This window comes from Stigmatopora nigra, chromosome 21, assembly GCF_051989575.1.
Source record: "Stigmatopora nigra isolate UIUO_SnigA chromosome 21, RoL_Snig_1.1, whole genome shotgun sequence".
Taxonomy (NCBI): Eukaryota; Metazoa; Chordata; class Actinopteri; order Syngnathiformes; family Syngnathidae; genus Stigmatopora; species Stigmatopora nigra.
In genome coordinates, this window is record NC_135528.1 from 9,349,371 (window position 1) to 9,376,698 (window position 27,328).

At 49.2% G+C, this 27,328-nt stretch overlaps 5 protein-coding genes across 8 annotated transcripts; 2 read left to right on the forward strand and 3 right to left on the reverse strand.

Moving 5' to 3' along the window:
* Positions 1–232: 232 nt before the first annotated feature.
* On the reverse strand, positions 233–5,971 carry LOC144215213 (uncharacterized). The gene is made up of 9 exons (XM_077744047.1): positions 5,881–5,971; positions 5,500–5,699; positions 4,726–4,905; positions 4,576–4,620; positions 4,060–4,353; positions 3,598–3,744; positions 3,154–3,213; positions 2,407–2,729; positions 233–2,365 (listed from the first exon to the last, which is right to left on the reverse strand). Exons 1-9 carry the CDS (start codon positions 5,969–5,971, stop codon positions 1,915–1,917), a joined length of 1,791 nt encoding a protein of 596 aa, XP_077600173.1. The 3' UTR covers positions 233–1,914.
* Positions 5,972–6,655: 684 nt separating this feature from the next.
* ndufb9 (NADH:ubiquinone oxidoreductase subunit B9) lies at positions 6,656–22,496 on the reverse strand. Of its 2 annotated transcripts, XM_077743958.1 has the most exons (8): positions 22,347–22,496; positions 21,550–21,770; positions 20,172–20,227; positions 14,328–14,500; positions 8,554–8,771; positions 7,722–7,914; positions 7,526–7,639; positions 6,656–6,877 (listed from the first exon to the last, which is right to left on the reverse strand). In XM_077743958.1, the coding sequence occupies exons 5-8, from the start codon at positions 8,640–8,642 to the stop codon at positions 6,746–6,748; spliced, it is 528 nt and encodes a 175-aa protein (XP_077600084.1). In that variant the 5' UTR covers positions 8,643–8,771; positions 14,328–14,500; positions 20,172–20,227; positions 21,550–21,770; positions 22,347–22,496; the 3' UTR covers positions 6,656–6,745. The 2 variants fall into 2 exon arrangements, with proteins under 2 accessions (XP_077600084.1, XP_077600083.1); XM_077743957.1 differs by lacking the exons at positions 6,656–6,877; positions 7,526–7,639; positions 7,722–7,914; positions 8,554–8,771 and adding an exon at positions 11,946–12,963.
* tatdn1 (TatD DNase domain containing 1) lies at positions 8,981–11,460 on the forward strand. 2 transcript variants are annotated; one of them, XM_077743951.1, is made up of 12 exons: positions 8,981–9,068; positions 9,441–9,506; positions 9,577–9,626; positions 9,806–9,869; positions 9,949–10,095; positions 10,171–10,213; positions 10,520–10,605; positions 10,680–10,720; positions 10,786–10,862; positions 10,924–10,994; positions 11,063–11,189; positions 11,298–11,460. In XM_077743951.1, exons 1-12 carry the CDS (start codon positions 9,005–9,007, stop codon positions 11,398–11,400), a joined length of 939 nt encoding a protein of 312 aa, XP_077600077.1. In that variant the 5' UTR covers positions 8,981–9,004; the 3' UTR covers positions 11,401–11,460. The 2 variants fall into 2 exon arrangements, with proteins under 2 accessions (XP_077600077.1, XP_077600078.1); XM_077743952.1 differs by having other exon boundaries at positions 11,302–11,460.
* Positions 12,984–18,368, forward strand: plekho1a (pleckstrin homology domain containing, family O member 1a). The gene is made up of 11 exons (XM_077743939.1): positions 12,984–13,039; positions 13,569–13,804; positions 14,336–14,485; positions 15,407–15,547; positions 15,953–16,057; positions 16,477–16,575; positions 16,640–16,924; positions 16,986–17,083; positions 17,249–17,405; positions 17,583–17,695; positions 17,766–18,368. The coding sequence occupies exons 2-11, from the start codon at positions 13,778–13,780 to the stop codon at positions 18,292–18,294; spliced, it is 1,704 nt and encodes a 567-aa protein (XP_077600065.1). The 5' UTR covers positions 12,984–13,039; positions 13,569–13,777; the 3' UTR covers positions 18,295–18,368.
* anp32e (acidic (leucine-rich) nuclear phosphoprotein 32 family, member E) lies at positions 22,141–27,152 on the reverse strand. Of its 2 annotated transcripts, none has more exons than XM_077743955.1 (7): positions 26,938–27,152; positions 25,492–25,641; positions 25,276–25,398; positions 24,924–25,086; positions 24,764–24,864; positions 23,605–23,641; positions 22,141–23,531 (listed from the first exon to the last, which is right to left on the reverse strand). In XM_077743955.1, the coding sequence occupies exons 1-7, from the start codon at positions 26,989–26,991 to the stop codon at positions 23,449–23,451; spliced, it is 711 nt and encodes a 236-aa protein (XP_077600081.1). In that variant the 5' UTR covers positions 26,992–27,152; the 3' UTR covers positions 22,141–23,448. The 2 variants fall into 2 exon arrangements, with proteins under 2 accessions (XP_077600081.1, XP_077600082.1); XM_077743956.1 differs by having other exon boundaries at positions 24,725–24,864; positions 26,938–27,150.
* Between the last annotated feature and the right edge of the window lie 176 nt (positions 27,153–27,328).

Below are 27,328 nucleotides of genomic sequence, written 5' to 3' on the forward strand. Positions count from 1 at the left end.
AAATATTGGTAGGGGTGTCGCGCGTTCCCATTAACATTAAAAGGATGTGAAAACTAGCATCATTTTGTAATATAGATGATTTTATGAATGTAACAAATGTATCTGCTATTTGCTAGCTGCTTACCATAACATAGCAAACCTTCCATTTCAAGTGGATTGGACATCTACAGGTGATAGTACCTTTAAAGTTGACAGAAAAAGGATAATTGAATACAACAGAAATGACCAGTGCTACTGTTTTTTTTTTTAATTCATTGCTTGCCATTGATCGGTAGACGTCCATTCCAGTCCAATGTGACCATTCATTAATCCATAATAGATTGGATGACTATTGCTGTCAATGGACAAAGAAATAACACCTAAAGTAGCGAGTTAGCTGTTGCTAGGCGTAAGGATAAAAACAAGAAAAATACCAATGAAATGAAACATGGAAATCTTAATGGTCGCCTTTGATCTGGCTCCATGTTTTAAATGACTCAATTAATTGATTTAATAGATTGAGGAACATTGTGGCATTGTGGCTTGACGAGTACAGCATCATAGAATGTAATTCCAGCAACCCCACCTTAAGAAACTTGTCACCCATAAAAGGGACAGGACAAAGTGACTTGACATATTCATTGCGTCTTTAACAACAAACGTGAGCGGGTTCCATACCAACGGGAGAACCCAGTATGACAACCTGACTGAAGCTGGTGAGTAGATTCTCCATCTTTAAGTCTTTTTACTGGAAATCTTTCGTTTTTGCAGGAATTGCGTGAAAAAGATTGCATCGGGTCGAAAGTAGATATGCACGCGACTCAAGGGTTTTTTTTTTTTTACTATTGGATGCGAGGAGCATAAAGGTTACCTGACATTTTGTCTTTAGTGGTTCAGTTAGAAAACGTTTGAATGTCAACATTTGCTTAGCGCTAACAATTATTGCAGATGAGGAACCATTCAAAACTTGATTGTGAATAGCATCATTCTTGCAATTAACAGTCACATTGATAGGGAAAAAGACAGGTCAAAATTAACAATGACTTCAGTTTAATTTTTAATTGAAAGCATCCAATCAATTGGGGTATTTTACTGCATTCGAGAGATTGGTTGGTTGTCGTTTTCTTTGCAGAAAAATGCCAGAAAAAAAAGTTTGAATCCCATTTCACTGTTGGTGACATTAATTTAATACTAACACTAAGCGGTACCTCTACTTACAAATTGATTGGTTATAGAAGCATTTGGATTTTGATATGAAGATGCATGTTTTACATTGAATTAGCTTAGTGTGGTTCTACAATCTTTAATGCTACACCCTAAAACACGGACGGGTGTCAATCCAATTTCACAAACGTTTGGGTTACCTTGCAGACACAATCAAAAATAAATGTCATCCAACCTTACACTAAACTTAAGTGTCATTTTGTTTGACATTTTGATGCCTTTCTTCTCTATTGGCCCCGCCTCCACCTTGACTTACAGACGCAAGCTATGGAGCGAGGGTTGTTTGCTTTTGTCTTCCCTTTAAAATATTCCCAAAATGACGCGGACAAATGTCCTCACAAAAGGCAGTGCTCGGTGATACATTACACGAGGCAGTTGTGGGGAGAGAGACCGTTCCTCGTATCTCAAATTGCTCGTATATGGCGAGGTACCTACCACTGTACCTAGAGTAGAGTTATAGAATAGGAACTGAATACACGGAAATAAAAGAGCTATATCTGTCTATACCGATTGTTCTCAGTGGTGAGATGTGTTCTGTTTTGCATCTCTTACAGTACATACAACAATGGCACCTCTAAAGATCTTCACGGTTGTCCTTTTGCTGACTGGTAAGACTAGATCATAAATCATTAATAATAAATGACTGGCAACAAAAATCCTCTGATAACACGGACATAATCCATCTGTGACAGGAGTAAGCAGTGCACCCTTTCAGAGCAACAGCTCAAGTGAATTTTCCATAAAGCAACAATGGCCCAGTCTGGTACTAGCACCTGGCCAAACACAGAAAAATACTGGAAAAGCAGGGGAAACCCAGCCGTTACTTAGGTCTCGGCGAATGGTACCCACACCTAACGAAGAGCAACTTGGACCTCCAGGACGACCACCTGGGCCTCCAGGACCGCCACCTGGGGCTCCAGGACCGCCACCTGGGGCTCCAGGACGGCCACCTGGGGCTCCAGGACGGCCCCCTGGGGCTCCAGGACGGCCCCCTGGGGCTCCAGGACGGCCCCCTGGGCCTCCGGGAACGCCCCCTGGGCCTCCAGGAACGCCCCCTGAGCCTCCAGGACCGCCCCCTGGGCCTCCAGGACCGCCCCCTGGGCCTCCAGGACCGCCAACTGGGCCCCCAGGACCGCCAACTGGGCCCCCAGGACCGCCAACTGGGCCTCCAGGACCGCCAACTGGGCCTCCAGGACCGCCAACTGGGCCTCCAGGACCGCCCCCTGGGCCTCCAGGACCGCCCCCTGGGCCTCCAGGACCGCCCCCTGGGCCTCCTGGACCGCCCCCTGGGCCTCCCGGACCGCCCCCTGGGCCTCCAGGAACGCCCCCTGAGCCTCCAGGACCGCCCCCTGGGCCTCCAGGACCGCCAACTGGGCCTCCAGGACCGCCAACTGGGCCTCCAGGACCGCCAACTGGGCCTCCAGGACCGCCAACTGGGCCTCCAGGACCGCCCCCTGGGCCTCCAGGACCGCCAACTGGGCCTCCAGGACCGCCAACTGGGCCTCCAGGACCGCCACGACCAACACCTGGACCACCACGACCAACACCTGGACCACCACGACCAACACCAGGACCACCACGACCAACACCTGGACCACCACGACCAACACCTGGACCACCACGACCAACACCTGGACCACCACGACCTACACCTAGACCACCACGACCAACACCAGGACCACCAAGACCAACACCAGGACCACCACGACCAACACCAGGACCACCACGACCAACACCAGGACCACCACGACCAACACCAGGACCACCACGACCAACACCAGGACCACCACGACCAACACCTGGACCTCCACGACCAACACCTGGACCTCCACGACCAACACCTGGACCACCACGACCAACACCAGGACCACCACGACCTACTCCACCACCACCAACACCTGGACCTCCACGACCAACACCTGGACCACCACGACCAACACCTGGACCACCACGACCAACACCTGGACCACCACGACCTACTCCACCACCACCAACACCTAGACCACCAACACCAACACCAGGACCACCACGACCAACACCAGGACCACCACGACCAACACCAGGACCACCACGACCAACACCTGGACCACCACGACCTACACCTAGACCACCACGACCAACACCAGGACCACCAAGACCAACACCAGGACCACCACGACCAACACCAGGACCACCACGACCAACACCAGGACCACCACGACCAACACCAGGACCACCACGACCAACACCTGGACCTCCACGACCAACACCTGGACCTCCACGACCAACACCTGGACCACCACGACCAACACCAGGACCACCACGACCTACTCCACCACCACCAACACCTGGACCTCCACGACCAACACCTGGACCACCACGACCAACACCTGGACCACCACGACCAACACCTGGACCACCACGACCTACTCCACCACCACCAACACCTAGACCACCACCACCAACACCAGGACCACCACGACCAACACCAGGACCACCACGACCAACACCAGGACCACCACGACCAACACCTGGACCACCACGACCTACTCCACCACCACCAACACCTGGACCACCACGACCAACACCAGGACCACCACGACCAACACCTGGACCACCACGACCAACACCTGGACCACCACCACCAACACCAGGACCACCACCACCAACACCAGGACCACCACGACCAACACCTGGACCACCACGACCAACACCAGGACCACCACGACCTACTCCACCACCACCAACACCTGGACCACCACCACCAACACCTGCACCACCACCAACAACACCCGGACCACCACGACCAACACCTGGACCACCAAGACCAACACCAGGACCACCACGACCAACACTAGGACCAACACCTGGACCACCACGACCTACTCCTCCACCACCAACACCTGCACCACCACCAACAACACCCGGACCACCACGACCAACACCTGGACCACCACGACCAACACCTGGACCACCAAGACCAACACCAGGACCAACACCTGGACCACCACGACCAACACCTGGACCACCACGACCTACTCCACCACCACCAACACCTGCACCACCACCAACAACACCCGGACCACCACGACCAACACCTGGACCACCACGACCAACACCTGGACCACCAAGACCAACACCAGGACCACCACGACCTACTCCACCACCACCAACACCTGGACCACCACGACCTACTCCACCACCACCAACACCTGGACCACCACCAACAACACCTGGACCACCACGACCTACTCCACCACCACCACGACCTACTCCACCACCACCAACACCTGGACCACCACCAACAACACCTGGACCACCACGACCTACTCCACCAACACCTGGACCACCACGACCAACACCTGGACCACCACGACCAACACCAGGACCACCACGACCTACTCCACCACCACCAACACCTGGACCACCACCACCAACACCTGCACCACCACCAACAACACCCGGACCACCACGACCAACACCTGGACCACCACGACCAACACCTGGACCACCAAGACCAACACCAGGACCACCACGACCTACTCCAACACCACCAACACCTGGACCACCACCAACAACACCCGGACCACCACGACCAACACCTGGACCACCACGACCAACACCTGGACCACCAAGACCAACACCAGGACCAACACCTGGACCACCACGACCAACACCTGGACCACCACGACCAACACCAGGACCACCACGACCTACTCCACCACCACCAACACCTGGACCACCACCAACAACACCTGGACCACCACGACCTACTCCACCAACACCTGGACCACCACGACCAACACCTGGACCACCACGACCAACACCTGGACCACCACGACCAACACCAGGACCACCACGACCTACTCCACCACCACCAACACCTGGACCACCACCACCAACACCTGCACCACCACCAACAACACCCGGACCACCAAGACCAACACCAGGACCACCACGACCTACTCCACCACCACCAACACCTGGACCACCACGACCTACTCCACCACCACCAACAACACCTGGACCACCACGACCTACTCCACCACCACCAACACCTGGACCACCACCAACAACACCTGGACCACCACGACCTACTCCACCACCACTAACACCTGGACCACCACGACCAACACCTGGACCACCACGACCAACACCTGGACCACCACGACCAACACCTGGACCACCACGACCAACACCAGGACCACCACGACCTACTCCACCACCACCAACACCTGCACCACCACCAACAACACCTGGACCACCACGACCAACACCTGGACCACCAAGACCAACACCAGGACCACCACGACCAACACCTGGACCACCACGACCAACACCTGGACCACCACGACCAACACCTGGACCACCACGACCAACACCAGGAACACCACGACCTACTCCACCACCACCAACACCTGGACCACCACGACCTACTCCACCACCACCAACACCTGGACCACCACGACCAACACCTGGACCACCACGACCAACACCTGGACCACCACGACCAACACCTGGACCACCACGACCAACACCAGGAACACCACGACCTACTCCACCACCACCAACACCTGGACCACCACGACCTACTCCACCACCACCAACACCTGGACCACCACGACCAACACCTGGACCACCACGACCAACACCTGGACCACCACGCCCAACACCTGGACCACCACGACCAAAACCTACCTGCCCACCTAGACACCGACAAGTGTGCATAGACTACCATCGGGACCTCATACGTCACCACTTGGGCGAAATCAGGCATCATCTGAAGCATCTGGGTGAGCACATTGGGCGTCCGAACCAATGCCACCTGGACTTCATAGACTTCCTGCTAAAAAAGATTGGAAAACGCCTGCGTGCCATCGGTCACCAGCATTCAGACTAGACAACATCTGGGAAATTTGGGAGTACGCAAATTCATGTGGTTCGCCCGGTCACAAATATGCTAATGCCTCCTTTGTCATTCCTTCTGCCAGACGGCCTTTGGTGTCAGGAGCTCTCTTCATTCGTTCAATAATTCAATCCGTGCATTCATTCATTTATAAATGCAGCTGGCTTGGGTGATGGTTTGCTCATTTCTGCACTTGTATGCATTTGCCTAAATTAAAAAGAGTCAATATTTTCAATCAACTTGGGAAATGTTTTTTGATTTTTACAACCGCCGTTTCCAAAATCTAAACAACATCTTCATCGCAGCTCAGTTATGCTTGTGGTTATGGAAACTATTAATAATATTATCATTATTAAAAAAATAAAATACCCACGTTTCCTGAAGACAACATGATTTGGCAACGCTTTGACGGGCCTGTCAAAGCGTTGCCACGTTCTGCGTGGGTTCCTTGCGATTTGCTGGGAAAGGCTCCAGCACCCCGGCGACCCTTGAGGATAAAGCAGTTCAGAAAATGAATGAATAAAGTGGTATTCATGAATTAGGGGGAGAAAACAAAAAAAAAAGACATTTCTTCTTCACGTCTTTATTTACTTGGTAGGAAGGCGAGGCATAAATCACGCTTGTCACCACGGTCGTGGGACCACGTCGGGCAAGCGTTCATGTGGGGCGCTCCCTGGGGCGGGTGACGTACTGCCACCACAGAGGCGGCAGGTCCCCCTCATTTCGGGCCGGGGGGAGCGCTTCCGTCTTGGGTCCATCGGCCGGGGTCGACGCCTCCAGCTGGGCCACCTGTCCGAGCGCAACCATGGCCACTTTAAGCGCTACATTTCGGCTTTTAAGTACGGCTGATGAAAGCCATCAAAATTGGGAATTGGATTGGATTGTTGGCAGCAACTAATTGGGGGGTACTCGGTATAAACGCATTCCAGGTGCTCCTGTCCTGGTGTAGACTCGTGACCTCATCTACTTGGACATAACGCATTGAATTTAGTTTTTTTTCTTTTTTTTGTTGCTGCAGTTGTGGTTGGTATCAGGAAAAAAATGTAGTTTGTTGAAAAATTCATAATTTACATCTCAGCTATTTGCTTATAGAAAAGAATGTCAACCAGCAGCAGCATTTTAGAAAAAAAATTAAGTAACATGACGTTTTGTACTGCGATTTTTTTTCTCAAACTCGGAACCTTTATTTAACTAAACACGAACACTTTTTTTCTCCTTGACCATAGTTGTCATTAAATATTTTTGGGCAGAATTATTCATTTGGTTTTCATGTTTACTTCAAACTACCTATCATTGTTAATTATTAGTATTAAAATTGTGATGGTAATTGCCCAAAAAGGGGCCATTTAGCCAATGAATGGTCCGATTAGAATAATAGTTAGGGACAGCTCTAAAGTTTGAAATGGATTGATTGAAAATGAAATGGAAGTTGCGCACCTCTTTATCCCAGCTGAGCTCCCTCAGCTTCTTCCACTGCTCCCGTTTAGCAAAGTAGTCGGGGTAGGCGGCTTTCTCGGACGGGTGCCAGTACTCCAGGAGCCACTCCGGAGCCTAGCGGGCAGCAAAAGAAAAAAATGAGACCGTCTGTTCTCCACAATCATTTGCAGCAAATATATTTTTGGACCGGGCTAACCTTGTAGCATTCGTAGCGCTCGTAGGAGGTCCCGCCGGGCGAGTCGGGGAAGATGTAGGGCTGCGGGTGCTGCTTTTCCCAGAACTCTTCTTCGCCAGCCTTCAGCAGTTTGGTGGCCTTTATCATGTCTTTCTCGCCCTTTTGTTCGTCAAAACGGGCTCGCAGCAGGCAAGCGTAGAAGCGGTACTTATCCCTAGATGAGCAAAAACAACATTCATCACCAAATTTCATTTAAAAACACTTGTCGTGTTCATTCTTACAGTAAATCCATTCAGCTATTGGTCAGTTTAAAGCATTTTATTTCTTTGAAATACATATCATTTCGACTATATGTTAGGTTAGCATTACATGTTGTCATAATTGAATGGAAATGGCTGAAATATGTAAGATATTCAAATAATGTAAGATAAAAATATTCGGTAAAAGTAGTCAAGCCATTAATGTTTAAAGTATAGTTGTCAGGCTTTTACATGATTGTTATCGCCCATGTATATGATAGTAATAACATTTTTACATATGTAACGTGTTTTAATCATTTGATTGTTAAAACCACTATTAATAATCTACTTGCTTACAAAATAAACTTTGAAGTGGATTTTTTTGTCACCTTTAATTCAAATTCTGACAATAATTTGACGTTACTAGAAAAAGGAAATAAGCAGTAAAACATTGCTACAGTTACTTAAGCGTATTATTGGCCTTTCCTATGAAAGTATTCGTCTAATAAGCGTTAATAATAAACAAGGTCCCTGCGTGGACGTTCTTTACTTGTGCTGCAGGTGACCCGGTTAGCCGTTAGCTTAGCTGTCTGCTAGCGCTAAATAAACCTTACCGAAAGATGCACCAGGACTCAAGATGTCTCAGCGACTTCTTGTAGAGACGCAGCACTTTCTGCTGGTGGCTGAGAAACGCGGAGGCCATCGTTGACCTTGCGTTAAATAGCTCTCGTTTGTTTTGTTTGTCTTCTTTCTATCCTTTCGTGTCACCTTAGTCGGACACTGAGCAAAGCATGCTGGGACGTATTGGTGTCATCCTTCCTTCACCGTAAACCTGAAAAACAACGCGGGCGTTGATTTTTTTTCCAGCATACATTTGTCACATCAAAACTTAATAAAGTTTGCATAATATCATTCTAATATGAATAACATTAATCAAGTTTGCCTGAGTAAGTTCGCAATTTGACTAAAGTCAAGTTTGGTTGACGTTTGAGTAGTGGTGGCGTTTCTTTTGTAGGACTTACGGTGACACCAAATGACAATTTGACAATCACAAAATATACCCGGATGAAACAGCACATTGCTTTTACTTTTTTCTCTCGCTCAGCAATGGCCCGACACAAATTCATCGGTAAGACATTAATCTACTCAAAAATCAATATTCTGATGGCGTCAGCAGTCGTTCACTTAACTTGCCTGCTGGTTTATAAACGTAGCCAATAAGAGTTTCTGGTAGAAATTGGAAAAAAAATAAAACAATCAAAATACAAATAAATAGTGAGCTGCTTTATGGCGGCCATATTGGTTCGGAGCAACAATTCCATCAAATGCAATGCATGAAAATGATCATTCGCTGCTAACCCCACCCCCAGATCAAATGGATTCAACGTCTATTGCAGTCAAGGGCAGCCAATTGGTTACAGTAGCAAAAAAAGGACTTTGTGGAGCTTTGAGCTAGCGAAAATGGACAAAATGTTTAGTTTTTTTGTTGCCCATCGATCAGACATTGGCGTCAATCTGACCGACCCGGTTTTCCGTGGGCTCTCCAGAGGAAAACGCAGACATCAAGGTCAGCCATGCCATCACCTCTTGTTTCCAACTTTTGCCTGACCTTTTGACCCCTGTTGCCCCACCCCTAGATGATTTCCATGACGTAATCAACAGAGCTGTCCAAGTGGGCGTCGAGAAGGTGCTTTTGTGTCCAAACTCATATTTTTTTGGTTGTGTCTTGGTCAATATTATAAATTGACAAATCAACAACCAAAATAGATGATTCAATTGCTGTACATTTATATTTTAAAAATATCTTAATTATAAAAAGCCAAACACGAAATATTCAATTTTTATTTAAAAAAATGTTGCGCGCAGTTTATGATCACAGGAGGAAGCTTGCAAGACAGCGAGGACGCCGTCCGTCTGTCCAATAGCAGAGGTAACTAACCAGAAGAACCACTTCCCCACATTTTTTTTGGTGGGGCAGGTTCCGATGACCAGGAGGTTCTCACCCGCAGATGACTTCTACTGCACGGTGGGCTGCCACCCGACCCGCTGTGGCCAATTTGAGGAGGGCGACGGCGCCGCCGACTATCTGGCCCGCCTACGGCGTCTGGTGGAAGACAACCCCACCAAAGTGGTGGCGGTGGGAGAGTGCGGACTAGGCCAGTCCAAGTCGCCAAACTGTCTATCCACAGTTTAGACGTCAATGAGTTCAATTTGCTTTGTCATCCTGATAGATTTTGACAGGTTGGAATTTTGTCCCAAGGAAACTCAACTCAAGTAAGTTCAGAAATATTACAAAATAGCATTTTCTAAATAAAAAGAGTACTTTCTTTCATATACAGTCGTACCTCTCCTTATAAAATTAATTAGTTCCAGACTATTTTTCCGTAACATGGATTTTTCGTAAGTACATTAGTACGTTATATGTAAATGCTTGTCATTCGTATAGGACACTAGGAAATGCATTAACCTTTTGGGGGATTTTGTAACTTGGATCTTTTGTAAGTGGAGGTACGACTGTACTTGAACTAAAATACAATGTCGTATTTTCCGGACTATAAGTCGCAAACCCAACTTTTCTAGATACTTTGAGAAGCAGTTTGATCTGGCCGAGGAAAGCAAGCTCCCCATGTTCCTGCACTGCCGAAACTCCCATCGAGAATTTGTGGGTGAGTCAGATTTCCATTCTCAGACTTCGGTCCAGTCTGCAGTCATCTCAGTCATAGTCGTCTTTGGTTTTCAGACATCATGAAAAGAAACCGAGACAGATGCGTGGGAGGTGTAGTAAGTCAAGTCTTAGCGAGGTCTTCGGTCTCTGCGTAGCCACCCAGTTAAATCCACTTTCCCAGGTTCACTCGTTCGACGGGAGCGCCGAGGAAGCCGCCGCCCTCCTCGATCTGGACCTTTACATCGGGATCAACGGCTGGTGAGAAGCCAGGGCAGAAAAATAAGACAATTGACTCAACTAACCAGACCTTTTCTTCCAGTTCCCTTAAAACTGAAGCCAACGTGGAAGCCATGAAGAAAATTCCCACCGAGAAACTGATGATTGAAACGGGTGAGCGGTCTCGAGCGGACCACGTGGCCGACGTCTCGCCTTGACCACGCCTTCCTCCGGCCCGCCAGATGCGCCGTGGTGCGGCGTCAAGAGTACGCACGCCGGATTCAAGTACATCAAGACCGCCTTTCCCACCAAGAAGAAGTGGGAAGCTGGCCATTGTTTGAAGGACAGGAATGAACCTTGTCATATCATGTCAGTCTTTTGTTTTATAACCAATCCATTTTGAGTGGGAGGGGCCAAAGGAATGTTCTCGCAGATGGCTTCCTTACACAATTCTTTCCAAAATGTTGTCCCGCACAGACAGATTGTGGAGTTGATGGCCGCCGCGAGGGAGGAGGACCCCTGGGAACTATCGGAAAGCATCTACCGCAACACCTGCAAGGTTTTCTTCCCGGCTAAATGAGCCTGAATGATTGTTTTTCAGAATGAGATCTAATAAAAAAGCAATATTTCAGTCCCTGAACATACGTTTAGTCGCTTTTTGGGTGGGATTTTTCAATTAATTAGAGACAGAGAGCAATAATTACGTTGGTAGATAGGCCTGTTATCATCCTACGTACATTTTTGGGGTAACTGTTGCCTTGACAATACAGCCAAACTATGAAACTTTTCAATTTCATAACATCGGGGCTTTCGATTGGAGCGTGTCGGTCGGTCTACAGTCGAGATAAGCCCAACTTGACTTGAGGCTTATAGTCCACAAAGTGCTAAGTACACATTTTCTTTAATTTAACACAAACCAAAAGCAAAATTATACGTTCACGCACTATTGGTAAAATGAAAAAAAAAAACAGGGGGAAACAGGCATCTGTTATGGTAACGAGTTTCTTGGATAACCATAGCCTGATAAACACAACATAATTGCTATCGAGTATAAATTCCAGGCCCAGCAGAGTATGAAGAAATAGCACTTTTTCATATCCATTTGTTCGGGGGGGGGGGGGGGGGGGGGGGGGGTCTTCCATCTATTAGCCCTTCCCAAGCTTTCCTATTTACTCCTGTTGGGGGTTTTACTTTTTGCCCGGACCTCTCAAGGTTTCCCGGTTTGGGTTTCTTCTGGCACTTTAGGAGCTTCAGATCGGAATGTTTGGAAATTTGGAAATGGACGCCATTTGATGTGACACATCCAGTCCAGAAAGTGGTGTCACGGCATCATTTTTTTGTGGGTTTACGGTGGTCCTAAGACAGGGTGACGCCGATCCCGAAACCGAAGACGGCGCAGAGCGTCATGGCCAGAGGCAGGGAGATCCCCCAGCAGGTGTCCCGGATCTTCCTCCTGCCGGCCACGCCGGCGGAGACGCTCTTGTGGACGCCGGCGCGGACGTTGGCGTGCTCGGCCACCGCCTTGAGGCGGTCGGAGAGCGTGCAGAGGTTTCCCCGGACCTCCTCCCACTCCTGCCGGAGGTTGGCCACGCTCTGCGCCTCCTGCCGGAGCCTTCTGGACTCCTGGCGGAAGACCCTCATGTCCCGTTGCAGCGTGCCCAGCAAGTCTTGGCGGAGGGTCTCAAAGTCCCTCTGGGTCTGCTCGCGGATCTCCTGGCGCAGGACGTCGGCCGCCGGCAGGCCCCTCTGCATCTCCTGCCGGATGCTCTTGGCCTCCAGGCGGGCCGTCTTCAGGTCTCGCTGGGCCTGGCCCACGGCGCCGTGAACTTCTTGCCTGAGGCCGTCGATATCTCGCTGGCTCTGGGCGGCCACCTCTTGGATCACCTTGCGCAGGAGCTCCATCTCCGTCGCCTGCTCCGGGATAGCCGGGGCCTCCATGCCGCCTACCGTCGGCTCTTAAAGGAGCGGCGGCGCCATCCCGTCGCACTGTTGGAAAGCCCGCCGGGGCCATTCCCAGCTGTGGAGCGTCTCTTTTCCAAAGGGCGCCGGCGGCTTTCTTGCACCGCGTCACCAGGGGAGGCGCCGATGATGAGCGGCTGTGCGATGTCGTATCAAAGACACGGTGGTGGCACCTAGGCCCGCCCTGGTCGCCATTTTGGGGGGGGCTCGTGCAAGGTGGAGGTGGCTGAGAATTATCCAAGGCAGAAAAAAATCTAAAGGTAACTACGCCAAGTCATGGTTTTATTCGGAGGACCGGATCGGTTTTTAACTCATTTTTTCATAGCCTAAAAGTCCATTCTATCCAGTCAAAATGGATTGGACGTCCTGTTTAAAGCCGTGTCTATCCTAGTCAATGGCAAGAGCTAAAAGGCCATTATATTTAACGCAATTGTCCTATTTTGTCATAGTTGCACTCAATGGCTAACATTGTAAAAACTGGTTTCAATTCACAGCAGAAGCACGAAATGAGCATTCATCGCCCCTACCAACATGGCCCCCGAATGGCGGCCATTTTAGTCGGGGCAACCTTCCCATTAAAGTCAGTGCAATGAACCTAAAATGAAGTCATAACTCGCTTATTCCTCGACATAATCTTTAAAATGTAGTTTTTCGAACACCCTCAAAGAATCTCTCATTGACACTGGTGGACGTCTAATCCATTTAAAGTAAGAGAAGACAACAGCAAATGAAGATGAACCGTCCATCCCCTTTTTGTTTAGATCTGTGCGTACTTGTTTTCACCACCAGATGGCACTAACCCTGGCACTAGGAAACTAGGTTAGAGTGCGCGCGCACGCCGAGGGGGAGCATCTGCCCGCACTCACGCACGCGCGCGCGTCGAGGGAGGAGGAGTAGGAGGAGGAGGACGGCAACGTCGCAGCTTCCCTCCCGTCAGACAGACAGATAGACAACAGAAGCAGAAGAAGAAGGAGGAAGGAGGCAGGAGGCGAGCCAGCATGAAGAAGAGCAAGCAGGCAGGACCGGTAAGAAGACGCTGGCTCACGCACGTCCGGCACGCACTCATTCTGCACGTTTGTCTCCTGCGTTAAAATGCCAAGGAGGGCGTGCATGACAAAAGCTGGGTCGGGGGGGGGGGGGGGGCGCCGCAGTCAGGTTTGGCACTGCGGGGGGTGGGGGGGAAGAAGAAGCTAGCAAGGACCAACGCACCTGAACGTCACATGAAGCTTCATCTCATGTTCATGTGCAAGTTTAGCACTTTGGTCTGATTTTGGAGGCGCCGCCAAATGGTCATCATTTTGGTTCTCATCGGACTGCACAGAATTTTTTATTCTATATTTTTGTTTTGGGCTTTTGTTATTATTTCGTTCTGCATATGATTTTGGTGTTTTCGTTTATTGCACCATTTTCTTTTATCTGCATTTTCTCATGTTAACTTTCTGTCCTCAAGCAATGCGATCTTACATCCTTTTTTTTTCTCCTAATCTATTTTTTTATAATATGCTGTACATTAATTATCCTTTTTTTTCTCCCCCACGTGTACGGTACCTGTGAAGGGCCCCCAGGACCCGTGTCATCCGGGCCCGCCGCAGCCGGACAAACTGGGATGGCTGAGGAAGTTTTGCGGGCGCGGGATCTTCAGGGAACTCTGGAGGAGTCGCTACGTGGTCCTCAGAGGACAACACTTGTTCATCTCGGAAAAAGAGGTCAGCAAAACACACCTGCACACAAAATGTTTACTTATTGACAGCATTAGATGTCCAATCTGTTCTACTCATGTTAAATGCGGGGCGAAGCTTGGGAGGCTGAAGGGGGTGTGGCCGCAGTATATACACACATATACACACATGTATAATATTTTTCACCCATTTCCAAATTTCTGAAATTTCCCTAACACCCACATAAAAACTAAAACTCTCATGTTAGTCTCAATCGGCATTAATGTTATTTTTTTCTGCCCTATATATAGGATTAACAACATGCAATATACACCACATCAATTACACCCATTAGTCAGTGCGCATGGATGCATATATTTCCATCCATCCACCCTGGGCCGCAGACTCGACACGTGCCAGCGAATCAAAGATCACGTGACCCCAGTGCCTGTTGCTGACCCCCCCCCCCCCCCAGACGACCACCCACGGGCGCAAATACAAACACATCCAAACGCACATTTCCACCCGCAAAATCTTAACGTTATCATTCTTCCCTTTAAAAAAAAGCCAAGTTAGCTTGCGTGAGGTCTTTTTTGACGCTTATCCGACCTGAGAAAAACTCACGGCACCCCCAAAAGCCAAAGTAGAGCTACTGAAATAATCATGACGGGGGAACATTGTTGCGCATAACGAGAGGCAGAGGCTGCAAAAATAGGAGCTTTTTTTTTGGGACCAATCACGTGAAAGGAGAGCGCTTGATGATGTAATGGGTCATGAGCGCAAACATTTATTGACTTTTTTTGTAGCAGAGACTTCTTATGTGATATACTAGTCGCCGTTTTTGCTTGGGAGTCACGTTAGCGACTCGGTTGGGCTCGCGGGGACGGGGATAGACGTTGGAGGGACGGGCGTTTATCGCCGTCGATGTAGCTGACCTTTGACAGCGCCCCCGTTTTTTTTGCGGGACAGGTGAAGGACGAGCGCAAGGCGGGAGAGGTTTTGGACCTGGCCGACTACGAGCGCTCGGAAGAGTTGAGGAAGGCCAAAAGTCGAAGCAAGAAGAACCACAGTCGCTTCACGCTGGTCAGATGCCGACGGCCCGGCAACACGGTTAGTTTCAGGACATCTTGTTTTGATAGTTTGCTAGGAGCTTTCAAAAATGTGGGTGCCGTGACGATGCGGCTGTGAGGATTTAAGCCCTCTTGGTTGGCTGGCGCCGCCGCTGCGTGTTTTACCGCGCGTCGGCGTCCTACCAGAGACTTTGTCCCCCGCCTGACACTCGCCGCTTCCTCATTGGGTGGGACGGGACGCCTACTGGTGCTCGCAAGCCGTCATTGGCTTGGGCCCGTAAAAAGATTTAATCCACGGAATCCCATTAGAGTGTCACGGGTGGAGTCGGAGCGGAATAATCTGCTGGCGTTCGTGTTAGCGCGCGGGCGGGCGGGCGGGCGCAGCTTTATTTTCATGTCGTCTTGAAGCGTCTGGCGGGCTTTGCCGCTTTTTCTTCCCCCGCAGGTTCCAAACCTTCTTTTCCTGGCCGTCAGTCCCGAGGAGAAAGAGTCGTGGATCAACGCGCTCAACGTGGCCATCGTCAAAGCCAAAAACAGAGTTTTGGACCAGGTGACGCATGCCAAATTTGCTCCAGTCGCCCCCAAAAAAGTTGCCAAATTTCAGCATCAACGTCAATATCACAAAATGACCAGCATTTCATGCCAAACGTCCCAGCTTAAAGTAATTGGGCATCTATTTACGTTGATGGCAACAAATTAAATCTCTATGATACTTTTTTCCATTCAATTTATGAACGGCTTTATCCTAACGGGTCGCGGGGGTGCTGGAGCCTATCCCGGCTGACTTTAGAATCGGTGGTAAACAAGAACAAAACTATATGTTTTGAAATCATTTTAAATTTCAATGCTATTCTATTTCTTATTTACTGGCAAGTGGAAAACAGGGCAACGATTGGACGTCTATTGCCGTCAATGGCGGTCAATGCTAACAGGTTTGGGTGTCTTGACTTTAGCGCACGCTCGTTTCAGGTGACCGTGGACGAGGTGGTCTTGGTGCATCCCACCAGAGACCGAGCCAAGATCCCGCAAGGACGCCGTCTTCCCACCCGAGGACACCTCATTACCGTGGTAAGGATTGGACGCCCACTGGCGAGGAGGACAATCAAAGCGCTAAGCCAGTGTTTTTGGCTAGGCTTCCTCGTCCTGCCACGGCGCCCTCACCCTGGACCTGGTGGCCGAGGAGGAAGCCTTCCCCTCGGGGTGCGGCTCCTGGGAGAACGTCTTCGCCGACGGTTCCTTCGGGCGGGGGGACACGGCCCAGGGGCGACGTCAGCGCTCGGGGACGGACGCGTCCAAACTGCGGGTCCGGACCGAGGAGCCCGTCAAGACGGGGAGTCTTCCCCGAGGGAGCGAGCGCTCCTGGGGGAAATATTCCCACCTGGAGAGCTCCAAGGTGCACAAGAACCAGCAGCTGCAGGTGAGCAGTCCCAAGGCGCTTTTAGACAAGTACACGCTTTGCAACTTTCCGCTCCTTTTAGGTCCTCCAAAACCAGTCCAGAACTCCTCAGCCCGGGAAGAAGAACAACGCGGCAAGTCGGAACCGCTGCGCCTCCATGGATGAGGTCCTCTCCTCCAGGTTACCCCTCATGTCATTTCCTCCAAGATGGTGTTATAACACGGGTCTCAAACACGTGGTCCGGGGGCCAACGGAGGTCCCTGGAACCACATTTTTGCGGCCCCCTCTCTGAAATCCAAGTATCAACTCTAAAAGTAGCTTTCGTTCACCCTATCTCGTTGTCAGACCGGCAATGATTCGCTCCGAGTTGCGTCGGGCTCTCAACCGTGGACCGACAGACGAGGAAGGCGGAGCCTCGGTGCAGCCCGTCGGTCAACTCCAGAGTCTCATCGCGCAGAAAATGCAACGGGCGCAGGAACTTCTGGAGGAACTACGACTGCAGGTCACCACTCTTACATACTAGTAGCTATGTAAACACTGATTGACGGCCATCTGCAGATGAGTAAACTGTAGTAAGGTTGCCAGGTTTTTTTCTCAGTTTGGCTTTAGACTGTGGTCAGGATTGGACGCTCACTTGGCAACAAAAGTGCATTGAATCAACGTGGATATTTTCCCATAGGAGCTTCAGAAGGCCAAAGCCGAGCGTGAGAGAGGGGGGGCCTCATCTTTCGGGAAGGGGGTGGAGTCTCCTTGCCTCCATCGCCTAATGAGCGGGGACTCTCCGCAAACCAGGTGCCATTGGAGTACGCCCGCCTCCTTCCTTCCTCCTTGGCCGGGATTTTGAGCCAGTGTTTTCTCTCAGGTCGTCTTCGTCGCCTCGCAGCCGCGGCGGCGACTCCCCCGGGCTCCGACTCAAAGACTCCCCGAGGTCGAGGGGTCGCGATTCCCCGCGCTCCAAAGGCCGCAAGAATCGCTCGCGCGACGCCGATTCCCCCCGGACCCGAAGTTCTCGCCCGTCCCCGCGCCGCAAAACCCGGGAGGCGCCCTCGGAGGCGTGTCATCCGCCAGAGGTTCCGCGGCTGGCGGACTCGCCCGCCCGCTCCTCTCCCGGCGGCGGCGACGTCGTCTCCTCGCCGGACGGCGGCGTCCAGGACGGGCAGAAGGAAGAAGAGGTGGTGGAGAAGCGGCGGGCAGAGGCGGAGCGACTCCTAGTGGAGGCCATGTGTTCTTGGCAGGAGGCGCGAGAAGTTCTGCAGGAGGTGAAGGAGCTGCAGAGTCACACGCTGCGACGCCAGCGCAGGAGAACCTACGAGAAGATGAGCGACGGCGCTTCGCCCGACCAGGTGCGGGCGGCGGCCACGTCGCCCGAGGATGGCTCGGACTCGCCTTGACGCACACTTGACCTCGTGGGCAATCCATTTTCTTCCACCGCCGACGACAATCGTGGCCATTTGACTTGGGGGGGGGGGGGTATTGCAGCTGTCTCCCAGGGATACGGAATGATAGGACTCCTCCTCCCTCCACCTCACTCATTTGACAGCACACAAGTTCGATGTCACCCGATGCCATCCGACTCAGTTAATGTGACTGCTTGTACAAGTCCACCTCACGCTTTTCACTGTGACTCGTTTTACTCTGGCTGGTCGTAATTGGAATAATTGGACTAAATCTCCAATGTAGCCCCCATTTTGAGTTACTTATTGTGACTCCCCATCATTCCTTTGACTCCTCATCATCCATTAAAGCACGGGATTCATTTGGAGTGGACATGACACTTGAAATGACTCAATTGACCCACATTAGAGCACATCCGACTCCTCTACGGCACTAGAATGGAGTCATTTTGTCTCCACTCTGTCACTAAATGTGACTCCACTTGATGCCAAACACACATTTATCTGCACACGATTTGTATTGACTCCACATCTGACTCCACCACCAAACGCTCAAAGACTTTTTGCACGGCAGCATTTACCGTTACATCATTTGATTTGTTTGATCTCCGCCTCGGACTACAAAATGAATTCACCCGTCAGTATGACTCCAGATGAGTGATTTTGAATCCACATTATACCATGACTCATTTTGACTTCATGTCACACAATCTGACTGCACAACATTTCCAGCATCATTCCATTGAACTCGGCATGATTTGTTTAGACTCCACATAGGACTCCAGTGGTATCAAAATGACTCATTTTGACTTCAGATCCGATTCGTTTTAACTCCACATATGACTCCAGTGCAATCAAAACGACTCATTTTGACTTCACACAGTGTGACCTCAGGTCCTATTCAGCATGATTCCATTTAATTCCAGACAATTTGTTCTGACTCCACATATGACTCCTCCACCGTGCTGTACACCATGACTCACTTGACTCAATATGGCTAAATGTGAATACATTACGCCAAGCGGCCATGGGTCCCACCGACTGTTGTTCAGGAATTTGCCCCTCCCTCTTCCAGGCACAATTTTGGAGTCCCCTTCTCCAACCAGCACAAACGTCAGCGGGAGAAGAAGACGCCGCGTTGTCACTTTTCGATAGCTTTGATAACGTTTTCTTTTTTTTTTTTTTTCACAAGCGACTTTCACCCGAGAACAGGAAGCACTTTTGCTTGCGGCTTCCTGTCTCACGGTTGCCCTGGCACGGCAGACGAACAGCAATAATAAGCCACAAGTTGTCAAGTCGCCGAGCACATTTTGGCTCTTCCAAAGATCATGTCATGAGCAATAATGTCCTTGAAACAAAATGATGTTGTCAAATGTTGAACTTTTGTCACCATTCTTATGGGAGTGAATTGCAATAAGTAAAAAAAAAAGTAACTTTCAATCCTTTTGATGATGACGATGAACGGCAAATCAGGGATTTTAAAACTGTGGCACTGTTGGTTGTTGATATGATTTTCAATGATTTGATCACTAGTGGACGTCTAATCCATTGGAATTGGGATGTTGGCAGCCAGTGAGCCCGCATTCATTGGCTGCCAGCCTCCCACTTCAAATGGATTAGACGTAGAAAGCAATGACTTCATGTTTATATTTAAAAAAATGCCAGCATATGATGACTTTGAAATGTCAGTGTTATTAGTTGTGTTGCTTTGGGATGATCTTTTTTTTAAAGGACTCTTATTTTTCCTAATATTGTCAGTGCTGCAATGCTAATTTTTGTTGTTTGATTTTGACACAGAAGCCTTGATGGAATTTCTTGTTTCTGTTAGTCACTAAAAAAAATAACAACACAAATATACAAAAATATGTACTTGCCTGCCTTTTGTGGAAGCAGCCTTGTGAATGGAGGAATGGCAGACTTTTAGGGCACACTGAAAGAAAACAAATATTCCACGCATAAGAGTATGAAGGGCTAAGCTTTTGAAATGTAAAAAGCAGTAGTAGTAGTAACAGTAGTAGTAGTAGTAGCAGTAGTAGTAGTAACAATAGTAGTAGTAGTAACAGTAGTAGTAGTAACATTAGTAGTAGCAGTAGTAGGTGGTAGTAACAGTAGTAGTAGTAACAGTTGTAGTAGATATAGTCACAGTAGTAGTAGTAGTAATAGTTATAGTAGTAGTAATAACAGTGTCAGTAGTAGTAGAACTATCTTTTTTTTCCCTTCATTGCATGGCCCTAATACGCTGTCACGATTGACAACCCAAAGGAGGAAGTTTGGGGGATTATACACTTAGATTAGCACTTCCTGTTTTGTTTTCTTTGAAAAGGTTTCATTTCCTATTTGGACGCTGTGCAAAAGCCAACAAGGTGACGCCCGCGCGGGTGACCTGAAAGAACATTAGCGTCTAGCCGGCCACGTTGACAGTTGGCGCGCAACCGCGTGCAAGCGCGTGCAAGCGCGTGCAAGCGCGGTAGCTCAGGTCAGTGAGCCGCAATAAAGCGCAGATGTAGGCCAGGCGAGCAGAAACAACATTGCTCCATTACACCTCCGACACGCTGGCCATTACGCATTCATGTATGCACATTTCTTTATGACTCATTTGGAGACGCGTGCGCGCTTTTTGACGCCATCTCTTTCGGGCCGTCGTCAGTCGCTCGGCTGCCGCCAATCACTGAATGATCACAGGCGGGCTTTGGGAAATAATACATGATCAAAATGTCATTTGTGGAGAAATACAATGGCAACAGAGGCCTGGCTTTTTTCACGGTGTTAATGTTAGACATACTGATAACCTTTCTTGCATTTATTAATGTCCATCCCTGTACTGGTCATTTCATATTCATTTTGAGGGATTTTCACAACCTTGTTAACTGACTGGCTGCCGCACCTCCCAAGAGGATGGATTTGGACATCTGGTGGCAGCCAGGGAAATCAAATCATGCACATTGAGAAACAATACATCCTAAGCAAACTTAAAACAATACCAAGGCATGATTGAATACTCTGTCCAGATTGATTATTAGTATTATAACTTTTCTCATTTCAAAAGGAAAAAAAAAGAAGTTTTGAAATCTGTTTCCCAGTGCTAGCGTGATCACTAACGATGTTGTTCAGTCAAATCAAAAAGTGTTTTAATTATTTAGGCTTGTGTGTCATCATCACATCTTTTATTTACGCACACAGACAGGCCGAGCTTAATGAGAGAGAACATACTGTAGTAGATGGGGGGGAAAAAAATTAAAAAAAAACACTGACCTGGAACAGGGAGGTGCGCGTCCACGCGTGCGCGCGTGCGCGGTGTGACTCAAAGCCCCGCAGCTTGTCCAAAAACGTCAACTTGCCTCATTTTTTCTCTTTCTCTTTTCCCCTATTCCGCGTGTTAGCAACATGGCTAAAAATACTTCCTGGTTGTCGGCGGGATGACGTCATCGACAAACAGCTGTTCGCCTACCTTGATTACGGTCAGGTGTGTTAGTCTGCCACAATTAAAAAAAATAGGTTAATTTGGAATATACCACGCGCACATACACAAAAAAAACAATAACAGGAGTAATAATAATTCATTTGTTAATTCAATTGTTACACATTGTTCTTCATCTATCGTAAGGTGACGTCACGTCAAATGTTTACGAATTGGTCAGCTCAAATCCAATTGAGTTGGCGTTAGAAATCAAGTCGATGTTGCCGTCTGCTGGACAGTTTAGGCATTGCACTAGCAACGCAGAATTGCAATTGGATCTTTGCTAGTGCTGCTCTATTGGTAAATAAGCCAATTTAAGAATCGACGTTAACACCAAAGGCATTTAAATTTAAAAACTTGGATTGTTCCTTAAGAAAACAAAACCATTTTAAGTTCAACTAAATGACTTTATTGTATTTTCTATCAGACCTGAAGAGCATAAAAACGTATGTACACAAATATTCCATAGTTTTGTCATGATTAAAGCGGCACACACACAAACGCAGGCACACATTTTGACGCTAAGTGACAAAATAAAAGAAAAACTAGTTTTATGACAAATTAAAAGTTGACCAAACAAAATGGAGCTTACTTGTAAAATATTGCTTCTTAATTCTTCTCAAAACGGGCACAAATGTTCCCTGTGGCTTTTTCCCTTGTCCCATAATGCTTTGCTGCGTCCTTACTGGAATATTTCACCACGTCACATGATTGAAAAAATGTCACCATGCGTAAAAAAAAAACTACAACAAAACACAAACACACAAAGGAATAGAGGAGCTTCGTTCTAAAAAAAATGTGGGCGGGGTCTGGAGAGTCACAAGACCTTGGGGCAAAAAACCGGTAGATCCACAAGGAGTCCAGCAAGGGACGCTCTCACACACGCCGACTTTGGTTTGTGGTGAAAAGGAAAAAGCCAACTTTTGCATTGAAAAAGTTTTTTTTGTCTGTTTGTTGGTTAAAACATGTCCTTTCAAAAATTATGGAGGCGCGAAATCCCGCTGGGTTGGACAACCTGCAGAATAGTCCGGAAGAGCTGCCATCTTGTATGTGGCAACACCAAGGGATTCGGAAGGCGGGTTGCAAAATGGCCAGAATTGAAAAAAATGTCGTCAAAACCGATCTGAAGATTTTCAAGTTGGCTATCCAAAAGGGAATTTTATCAATTTTTGGGGCCCAATCCTCAGTTATTTGCTGAAAAACGATTGGCTGCTCTGATCATGTGATCCATTCTAATAAAGAGAAGTCAGTTGAGGAGCTTTGATGGAGGAAATGCTTCAAAATCTGATTCTTTGGGTGGGATTTTTATAAAATTGTATAAGATATTTGGATATATTTTTAAAAATTGAGAATTTATAAAAGCCTACATGACCCATCTTTTGTTGAAAATGTTTCATCAGTTAAAGTAAGTTAAAGAGCTTGTCTTGGTTGCAAGGATTTCATTAGATTTTGAGATTTAAAAACATTTTTTTTAAGATACAAGTTATAAAATCAAATAATTCAGCCAATAATGGAGGATTGCGACCCCTATTTTGGGAAGAAGAAAAAAAAGGGAATTCCCTTGTTAAGACTATTTACCCATCTTAATTTCCAGCCCATTGCAACCCGATTTGGAGGGGCGGGGTCAGAGAGGCGGGACCAGAGGGGACGACGGAACACACACACACACGCTCGCACGCACGCACAGGCGACGACTAGTCGTCATCGTCCTCGTCGTCCTCCCCGTCGTCTTCCGCGTCTCGCTTCCTCTTCTGTCCCTGAACGTCCGCTCGCTCGTCTGCAGGGACAAACAACATGATTGGTCGGACGGGTCGGCAGGGACTCCACCCCCAAGACAGCGATGGACTCACCTTCCTCTTCATCCTCATCGTCTTCGTCGTCCTCATCCTAAGCACAAAGAGAGAGAAGTCAAGGAATGGTCGCTGCCGACCTCCAAGTCCAAACAGATTGGACATGGAAGGTATGACTTTTAAATGGCGGCCATAATAAATGAATTAAAGATGCTGTCAATGACAGTTAGTGAGTTAATCAAAATGGCCGGTGAGAATTCGGGGCGGCCATGTTGGTAGGGGCAAGGTTCTCATTAAAATGAATGCACTGCGAACTATATTCATTCTCAAACCATTATTAACGATGTATTTTCCAAATCTCAAAGGGGCTACCATTGACGGCGTTAGTCATCTAATCTATCTGAAAGTGGGAGGGGCTGGCAGCAACGCCTATCGCCGTCAACAGAAGGTAAAGGGTTAACACAAACATGTACACACACACACACACACACTAACACGAGAACACTATTGGGGGTTTAGCATGACCACCAGAGCTCATTTCAATAAACTTCAAATATAATAAACATCATTTTTAAAATAAGAACATTATCTTATCATTGTCATGTGTTTTGAGAAAAAAATAAGCCTATTTTTTTTAAATAAATTAGCAAGATTTAATTTTATTTTCAAAATGGTTATATTGAACTATGTTAGAAAAAGAATTATAGATAAAACCGCTAAAAAATAATTGTCCTACCATACTTTGATCACCAAGAGGACTGCTACATTAGCATATCCTCGTCACTTGAGGGCACTGAGCTCAGGGGTCAAAGGTCGGGGGTGGCAGAGCCCATTTCATTGGTGCAATTAACTCATTGGCTGCCATGCTCAATTCTGATTTTCAATGAGGTCCACCATAGTACACATCCAATCCATTTGAAATGGAAGGCCTGTGACTATGCCTCACGGCGGCCATGTTGGTGGGGGCAAAATTCCCATTCATAAAAACATTCTACCACTTCAAATGGATGTTGACATCTACCCACGACAAACTCCTCTCTACGTCCGAGCGTATTTTTCACTGCGAAATTTCGATGGCAGCCAACGAGTAATTAAAGCGCCACTCTGGACGTCTTTGGCGTTCTCTGCCGCCCCCGCCGTGCCGTGGGGGGCGTGAACGCCCTTTGCCGGCGTTGCCCACCTGCTGCGTGGCCCTCTTCCAGCCAACGGTGAGTCCCACCTCTCCTCCCTCGTCGTCGTCTTCATCATCCTCGTCCTCGTCTTCATCGTCCTCGTCGTCGTAGTCGCCCGTCAGGCCGACCCCATCCTCGCCGTCCTCGTCTGGAAAGAGCGAGACGTTGTTCAACGGGCGTCCGATGGCAGGGGGTGTCCGGACTCACCTTCGTCGTCAGCCTCAGAGTCGGGCGCCTCGTTTTCCTCCTGGTCGAAGCCGTCCAGGTAGGTGACCTGGGGGAGGAGCTCGAAGACGCTGTCGCGGTAGTCCTTCAACGACGTGATCTCGCAGTTGAGCAGGTTCAGACTCTGAAGGCTCTTCAGGTTTTGCTGCAATGAGGAAAACGGGATCCTTTTTTCTAGTACTCGCGTATTCATTGTACGCCGTTAATGGCACTCAGACGCCCAGAGCATTTAGATTATGTTCATGAATTTTTAATTATGTCCTTTGTAGGAGAAAAAAATGATCAACTCAATTCCTACACTAAAATAAAAACCGTTTTGGCGGCAGATACTGACCAATGCCTCCACGTTGCTGAGATCCTTAATCTTGTTGTTACTCAGGTTGAGGTAGATGAGGTTGGGACATTTTTCCGACAGGGTCTCGAAAGAACCCGACAGGTTGTTTTTGCTCAGCTCCAACTGGCCGGGACGACATTGGGTGGAAGGTTGAGGGGGGTGTGAAACGCCATTGGGGGGAAAAAGAGGGAACGACAGGCGGCCGGCCTGACATACCTTGCGTAGTTTGGGCAGCGAGGGCAGCTTGGCCAGCGAGTTGAGACCGCCATTTTTCATGCTGAGGAACTCCAGCTCCACAAATTTGTCAGAGAGGCCTTCCACTTCACCGCTCTGCGAGAGGCCGTTGTCAACAACCATCTCCGCTACCTGTCGTGCAAACAGCGAGCATTTAAATTCATTTAGAAAAAAAGCTTTTCATTTTAAAGTTGTTAAATACCAAAACAAAACTTGCATTGTTCATTGCTCCAAGTGACGTAATGTCCGACAAAAACTTTCATAGTACTTATTTGTTCTTTAAAAAGTATGTGATTTACTGCGAGAAACAGATGTCCTAAGGACCCCCCCCCCCCCCCTCCTCATGGCTCCCCGCGCGCGCACGAGCACAGCTACCCCCAGCCCGAGCGCGTGCGCTGGAACACGCCAGCGCGCTCGAAGCGCACGCGCACCCTACAAAATGTCTGCCCCTTAAAACAGGACGACGCCACGCGGAGCGAACCGAGCGAGCCCGGCCGGGGCCGAGGCCAAGTCCGGAAGCGAAGCTTTCAGCCGCCCGAGCCCGGGGTAGTAGCCGAGCTTGAGATCGGCGAAGTACTCGCAAGGGGTCACCGTCGATAGGTCGGAAGTGGAGCACGTTAATCCACCATTGAGCGACATCTCGTCCTTCGACTCCTCCATTTTGAGTCGCTGGCGTCACGTTAGCGGTTAGCCGCCCGAGGGGGCTCGTTGGCCCGCCCGCAACTCTAGTTATACTCGTGACTCGGTCGTCGCGTTTCCCCAGTAAGCTTTGGTCACGCTTTCGCTTCTCTCTTTCTTTTACTGTGACCAAATAAAGCTCATTCATTTTCGGCGCTGTAGCGGAGTCACTTGGCCAGCGTTCATAATGTGGAGGGAAAAAATGGGGTTCGCCTCCCGTTGCCCCTCGCACCTAAACGGCCACGCACCCCCCGAAAGGTCACCAATACGCTCGACTTTTAAGCTCCGACGACAACAGGCACACACAAAATGGTAGCGTCCGACGTGACCATGTCGTCGCGCACTATCTTTTCCCCACACGACGGAAGCCCGCGCTTTAAAAAGATGAAAACACGTTAAATAGCGGTGTGTTCGGCTCCCATTGAAATTTCACGGAGACATAAAGCAAGTGTTGCTCACAAGGAGGTAAATTTTAGAAAAGTTATCAGAAGGGGAAGACGAGTGGCGGCGGCAGCGGCTTGGGGGAGGAGGGGCGGACGGAGCTCGGTCGTAGCCGCCGAGACTTCCACTCAAGCCGGCTAAAGGCTGCCTCACTGCCACCGTGGCTGCGAGGTTTACTACGAGTTGACCCAGCTACGGTGGAGAGTGGCCGGTTGGCCGGGCAGACGTACTCCTCACAGCGGGGCGACCAGTTCCTTCCACCCGCTCCCCCTCACACTTGACCGCCTTCTTTCCCCCGCGGCCACTCACCTTCGCCGGGTCTCGGTTCCGCAGCTCCAGCATAATCATCTTCTTCATGTCCATGGTGATAAGAATTAAGTCTGCGGCGACGAGGGAGAGGTCGGGCGCGCAAAAGTGTGAAGAAAGTCCCCGGGACAAGTACGTCGCTAGCTCGTCTCTGATGGCTGCAGTTTGCTCACTGATCCTCCATGATACCTCGCGTCCTGCCCCCTCCCCTGTGGTTCCGCCCTACGAGGCTGACGATTGGCCGCTCCTTTGATCCGCGTCGTCCATTGGTTGAGGCACGCGTCATCAGACGTTGAGCCGCCTTAATCCAAAGAGCGGGGAGGTCTTGTGTGAACGCCAGTTGTTTGCTTCTCAAATATTCCCTCTCGCCCAGTTTTGACGGATGTATTGTTTC